The sequence below is a fragment of the Colletotrichum graminicola genome, assembly GCF_000149035.1.
Source record: "Colletotrichum graminicola M1.001 genomic scaffold supercont1.6, whole genome shotgun sequence".
NCBI lineage: Eukaryota > Fungi > Ascomycota > Sordariomycetes > Glomerellales > Glomerellaceae > Colletotrichum > Colletotrichum graminicola.
Genome location: NW_007361010.1, coordinates 466,430 through 473,162, shown reverse-complemented (window position 1 = coordinate 473,162; position 6,733 = coordinate 466,430). Strand labels below are relative to the sequence as shown.

The 6,733-nt window shown below is 58.1% G+C and overlaps 2 protein-coding genes across 2 annotated transcripts; both read left to right on the top strand.

Moving 5' to 3' along the window:
* On the top strand, positions 1–2,441 carry GLRG_02180 (patatin-like phospholipase; the record flags this gene model as incomplete). Its single annotated transcript, XM_008092838.1, has 2 exons — positions 1–1,045; positions 1,099–2,441. The coding sequence occupies 2 exons, from the start codon at positions 1–3 to the stop codon at positions 2,439–2,441; spliced, it is 2,388 nt and encodes a 795-aa protein (XP_008091029.1).
* A 1,496-nt stretch (positions 2,442–3,937) lies between these two features.
* On the top strand, positions 3,938–6,160 carry GLRG_02179 (DnaJ domain-containing protein; the record flags this gene model as incomplete). The annotated part of the gene is made up of 3 exons (XM_008092837.1): positions 3,938–4,279; positions 4,345–5,935; positions 5,997–6,160. The coding sequence occupies 3 exons, from the start codon at positions 3,938–3,940 to the stop codon at positions 6,158–6,160; spliced, it is 2,097 nt and encodes a 698-aa protein (XP_008091028.1).
* Between the last annotated feature and the right edge of the window lie 573 nt (positions 6,161–6,733).

Below are 6,733 nucleotides of genomic sequence, written 5' to 3'. Positions count from 1 at the left end.
ATGGCTGAGGACCAATCCAGAGTTTCGTTTGCCCCGAGCAGCGGCAGCAACACAGATATCTATGGCTTTCCACCCGAAACCTTCACCACCGAGGACCTGCCCGACTTCGACACAAAATTCCTTGACGACGCCGACCTCGCCGCCTTCGTACACGCCCTCCAGGCCCCCGATCCTCTGCAGACCCCCGACGACACGACATCTCTGCGATCCCCGGGCCTGAGGAGCACCAGCTCACTTGACGTTACTAAGCGAGGGTCCGTCTACGAATATAGAGATGACCCGCAGGCTGTTGCGGCGGCTGCTGCCGCAGCCGCCGGCGAAGTCACGGCGCCCGGTCCGGCGCTTGGCCGCTCCTCTGGCAACGGCGGCGCGTACAACGGCTCGACGACCCAGCACAACATGTTCATCACGGCGCAGAACGACTGGGCGCCCGTGAACCAGAAGATACTTAAAAGGGGATCCCGCAGGCGGAGGAACAGGGCCAAGGGCGCCGCCGAGACCCTCCTAGGCACGCGCACCAAAGATGAGACTCGCGAGGGCATCTTCTACGCCCTGCTCAAGTGGCCAATGCTCTTCTTCGTCGCCGCCTGGCTCTCGGGCTTGGCAATGACGTACCTCTACACGCGGCTGTATATCTGGGTCTACGAGCACTTTGTGACCTGGCGCGGCACGCGGGAAAGGCTCCGTCGGAGCATGCGCCGGACCAACAACTACCGGGACTGGGTTGTGGCGGCCAAGGAGCTGGATAGCTACCTCGACCGGCAGCGCTGGAAGGAGGAGAACGATTTCGCCTACTACGACTCCAAGACGGTCAAGCGGGTGTGGGAACAAATGCGCAAGTGCAGGCAGCGGGCCGAGGCGCAGGAGAACGGGGAAACCGACGACCAAGGCCAGAACAAGCCCCAGGGCAGACCCGCTGTCGAGGAGCTTCATGCCCTGCTGTCGGCTTGCGTGAAGAGCAACTTTGTCGGCGTCGAGAACCCTAGGCTGTACAGCCAGACGTATTATGGCACCAAGAACCTGGTACAGAACTTTGTCGACGAAGGTACGTTGACTCTAACTGCGGTGCATGGAAGCGGCTGACTAACGTTACTCTAGTTGAGAGGAGCATCAAGTTCGTCCTTAACACGAAGCAGCTGTCGATGGAAGAGAAGCGGTCCATCTTCAAGGGCATGCACACCAACTACGGACGGACAGCTCTTTGCCTTTCTGGCGGTGCGTCATTCGCTTACTACCACTTCGGTGTCGTCAAGGCTCTCCTCGAGGCTGATCTTCTGCCGGACGTTATCACCGGCACTAGTGGCGGCGCCTTGGTCGCTGCGCTGGTTGCGACCCGCACCAACGACGAGCTGAAGAAACTGCTCGTCCCCGCGCTCGCCCATCGCATCACGGCGTGCCGCGAGACATTCTGGACCTGGATCCCCCGCTGGTGGAAGACGGGCGCTCGCTTCGACTCGGTCGACTGGGCCAAGCAGTGCAGTTGGTGGACTCGGGGGTCAATGACCTTCCGAGAGGCCTATGAGCGGACAGGCCGTATCCTGAACGTCTCCTGCGTGCCCGCCGATCCGCATTCGCCCACTATTTTGTGCAACTACCTCACCAGCCCCGACTGCGTCATCTGGTCGGCCGTGCTCGCATCCGCCGCCGTGCCCGGCATCCTCAACCCCGTTGTGCTGATGATGAAGCAGCGCGACGGGACGCTGGTGCCCTACTCATTCGGCCACAAGTGGAAGGACGGTAGTCTGCGCACCGACATCCCGATCAAGGCACTCAACCTGCATTTCAACGTCAACTTTACCATTGTCAGCCAGGTCAACCCGCACATCAACCTCTTCTTCTTCTCATCCCGCGGGTCCGTCGGGCACCCGGTCACGCACCGCAAGGGTAAAGGCTGGCGTGGCGGCTATGTCATGTCAGCAGTTGAGCACTATCTCAAGCTCGACATGACCAAGTGGCTTAAGTTCATCCGGCACGCCGAGCTGCTGCCGCGACCACTGGGACAGGACTGGTCCCAGCTCTTCCTGCAGACGTTCAGCGGCACCATTACCATCTGGCCCAAGACGGTGCCGTCGGACTTTTATCACATTCTCTCGGACCCGGACCCGCCGCGGCTGGCGCGCATGATTCATGAGGGCCAACAGCGCGGGTACCCAATTCTGAAATTCGTGGGAAACCGCCTGAAGATTGAGAGGCTGATTGAGCAAGGGCGGCGGGCAACGAGGCCGTGGGCCCGGAGGGGCAGCATCGAGACGATCCTGAGCGAGGACGACCTCAGGAGCCTGCTCATCTCGGGCAACACGGACATTGAGGACGAGACGACGGACGCGGAGGGGGAGACGATGCTGGAGAATGAGGAGAACGAGGAGGCTATTGTTGACGAAGAGGAGGAATACAAAGACGAGGGAAGGGGGAGGCACGAAAACGGAGACAGGACAGAGTAGAGCCAAGGGAGTGTGTACCCGACAGGGTCTGGTGAGCAATGTGAAAGTGAATAGAGTATACAAAGAGCCCAGGGTTAGAGCGAGAGTCGGTACAGGTTGTATAGTATAACTTGGCGTTTCGTCTATTCACATGTGACGGGACGGAATACTACATCTTCGACTGCAGTCTCAAGAAACCGTGGCCCCGGGTCCAATGGGTGGAAATTGTGCGTTTCTTGCAACTTGCAGATGATGGTCACTGACGGGACGAATGAAGACTCAACCATCGAGATCTTTCTGTCGGGGCTGGGGGGAGCACTTCAAGGGGGGGGTGAGAATCAGATATCCGGAGAAAGACGACGGCACTCTGGTCACGGCTTCTACTGTTGGACAGATGCTTATCATTATAAGCGGTATCACGGACTTGTTGTCATGAGGGCATTCCGGGGGTTGAGTACGTGGCGATCGGCAAGATGGAAAGACTGGTCCGAGGGCTAACCTCCGGGTCGGCGGATACGAGCCATTCCAAGTGAAGGCTTTCCGATGCCATTGAACGAATGTGTGTCCAATGCCAGCCATATATGCAAGCCGGCCATTGCCTACTTGGCCGATTGGCACTAGCAAACGGCGACAGATACCCTGTAAGGTAACACAAAATTATCCCGCCTGTAGGGTCGGATACATGATAGTGGAACAGCCAACCTTACTTCACCTCAACAGGCACGGTACGTACACTACATTGGTAGGTAGGTAGGTAGGTATATATAGATAATGAGGCAAGCGGACACATGGAACGTCCAAGTTGGGGAAGGACAGATAATCCATTTGCCGCCGTGCCGGAGGCAGGCGAAGAAGAAGACGGCGGAAGAGCGCGACAGGGGTTGTAAGGTTGGGGCGGTGTCGGGACACATTGACTGGACTGGAACAGCCTGTACTGATGTCAGCAACAGCACTGAGGGAAGGAAGGAAGGTTCGTTAGTACCTAGGCGGCTAGGGTGGGTGGTACCTGAGACCCCTGCTCGCCCTTCCAGACACTGCTGGTGTATGTCTTTCTGTACACTGTACACGCACGTACCTCCATTTTATTTCGAGGCCACGATTGTCAAAAGAAAGTGGTGACTGAGCTCTTGCGGACACTTCACCTCCCACTCCAGTTCCTCCCCCTCCACCATCCCAAAGTTCTGATCTGGAAAACCAAACAAGCCAGCAGTCCGAGAGAGCAGAGAGACCACACCCCCCTCTCTTTAGCGGTCTCTTATTGTGTTGGTTCCATTCTTCCTTCCTTCTTTTATTCTTGCTTCTGTCCCCGCCCGCGGCAACTTGCTCTTTGAAGCCGTTTTCGTTTCACAGGCTCCAAAAAGCTAGCGAGCGACGTGTCCGGATTCGCGCGCGCGCGCACACCACCACACCATACTCGAGAAACCTCGACCTCGACTTCGACGCCAAGCGAAAATCACCTTTCCGCCCATTCGCACCGCCCCCCTCGGAGCTCTCGAGCTCATCGCCACGTCGCCAACATGAGTTCCGACTACTCGTACGACGCCGAGGCGCAATTCTACCCCTTCTTCATCCTTGCCATCACCAGCATCGTCACTCTGCCGCTTGGCTACACCCTCATCTTCCCCTCCAAGGACATCGAGGCCAAGGCTCCACGCATCCAGAGCGATTACAAGCCCGAGCATGTCGACCTCATTGACAAGCAGCGCAAGGCGTATCAGAAGAAGCAGCGCCGTATTGTGCGTGTCATCGCCGTTCTCTTAGGCCTCGGCGTCATGGCCGGCATGGTCTACCTCATCTTCCACGTCAAGAGCGTCACCCCAAAGCTCTGGAACCCCTACGACATTCTCGGCATTTCTGATGTACGTCTGAGCCCTTGCCCTCTGCCCGAGACCGTGACCGTAGTACTAATACACAGCCGCCCTAGTCCGCCGACGAGAAGACGATCAAAAAGGTCTACAGACAGCTGTCAAGGAGACTGCACCCTGACAAGGTCAAGCCCGACCCGGCCAAGAACGAGACTATCGAGTCGCTCAACAACGCCTACGTCGAGATCTCCAAGGCCTACCAGGCCCTCACCGACGAGGAAATCCGCAACAACTACATCCAGTTTGGCCACCCCGACGGAAAGCAGAGCTTCAGCATCGGCATCGCCCTCCCCCAGTTCATGATCTCCGATGGCAACGGCAAGTACGTCGTCCTCGCCTACACTCTGCTCCTTGGCGTTCTCCTGCCTTACCTGGTCGGCTCATGGTGGTACGGCACCCAACGCATGTCCAAGGACGGTGTGCTCATGGAGAGCGCCAACAACTTGTTCCGCGCCTACGAAGACGAAATTGACGAGGGCGGCGTCATCACTGCCCTGAGCAGCGGCAAGGAGTTCGATAGCGTCCTCAAGGGTGACAAGGCCGAGTCTGGCCTTTCCAAGCTCGAATCGAAGCTCCTCGCCAACGCCGACAAGGCCGGACTCTCCCAAAAGGACAGGCAGGCTCTCGAGGACCTCGACAGCGGCGTGCGCCGAAAGGCTCTGGCCCTCCTGTGGTCCTACCTCGGCCGTGTGGAGCTCGAGGACCAGGCGCTCAATAGCGCCAAGTACGAGGTCGCTCCCATCGCCCATGCCCTTACCCGCTCGTTCTCTGCCATCGCTCAAGCCTATGGCAACACCGGTCCTATTTTGGCGGCCTACTCTGCTAGCCAGCACCTGATCCAGGCCCTCCCCCCCAAGGCCTCGCCCCTCCTCCAGCTGCCTCACTTCACTCAGGATATCGTCCGCCAAGTCGAGGGAGGCGACTCCAAAGTTCACGTGTCCCTTCAACAGTTCATGGACTTGCCCGATGAGCTCCGCAGAAACCTGACGGTGCGCAACAAGCTACTGTCCGAGGACCAGTACAAGTCTGCCGTCAGTGTCGCCCGTCAATTGCCCCAGCTCCGCGTCGCCAAGGCCTTCTTCAAGGTTACCGGCGAACGCTTCATCATCCCCTCCTCCCTGGTCACCCTCGTTGTCAAGGGACGTATCATCCCCCCTGGCAGCGAAAACGTCCCCGAGATCAATGAGCTGGACCTGGAAGACATTGACCCCCCCGAAGATGACCTTGAGGCCTATCTCGGCCGCAAGAAGAAGACTATCAAGGGCCCTGACGGAAAGCCCATCCCTGTCGACGACAAACCCATCCTTCCCCCTCTGGCCCATGCCCCATACTTCGCTCGCGACCACGCTCCCAAGTGGCATGTTTTCCTGACCGACTCCAAGCAAGGCAAGATGGCTGTCCCCCCTTTCACCTTCACCCAGTTCGACCAGCCCATCTTCGGCGAGGACGGCAAGCCCACCTTCAACATGCAGACCCTCAAGGCCCAGTTCGCCGCCCCTCCTCAGGCTGGCCACTACACCTTTGTCATGCACGTCGTGTGCGACAGCTACGTTGGCTTCGACACCAAGATGGAGGTCACCCTCGTCGTCGAGGAGGCGAGCAAGGCAGCAGCGATGGTTGCCGAGGATGAAATCAGTGAGCCCGACGAAGGTACGTCGCCCCCCCCCCTCTTAACCACCGGGATATGGCAAGATGCTAACAACGACTACAGACTCGATAGCTGGCCAGATGCAGGCTCTCAAGGGCGGCAGCGTACCGGGTGCTACCAAGCCCCGTAGGAAAGTGGAGGAGGACTCGGACGAAGAGAGCGGCACGGACGACGACGTCGAGGACGACACGAGCGAGACAAACACCGACACCGAGGACGAGTCATGAGGGAACCACTTGTCCCGCGGTGGCCCCTATTTGCAGGAGATGTGTAGGAAGCGATGCAGGAAAAAAATGGTAGTTGCACCGAACAGAAGCTTGTGCAGAGACCCAAATATACCCCAGTCATAAACATCCAACCCACCAACCACGTACACACAAACATGCACCAACCGAGGGGGCTACTGGACCAAACAAGCGCCTGACTTTGGGTTCTTGTTATTGAGTGGGGGCGGATAAAGTCCACGTACATAAGCTATCGGCGTTGATCAGGTTCGTTGGTTGTGTGTGGGAAAGGGGAGGAGGAGCGGCGGCGGCGGCGGCGTCCCTCAGTTACTACATATTGGTTATTAGTTTTGACGTTCTCTGGACGGGGTTTTAATTGAATGCATTCCCAGCGCATGGTCCGCTGTTCCTCGCCCCTCTCTTTCTACCCGTCTCTCTCTCTCTCTCGTGTGGCCAGTCACTGGAGACTTCTTTGGTAGACGAGGGTGGTGGATTTGCTTCAAAATCGGTTCAATATATTTGCCCACGACGCAGCCGGGCATGCTTGAATGATGACCCATGTATAACGAGCCAGCC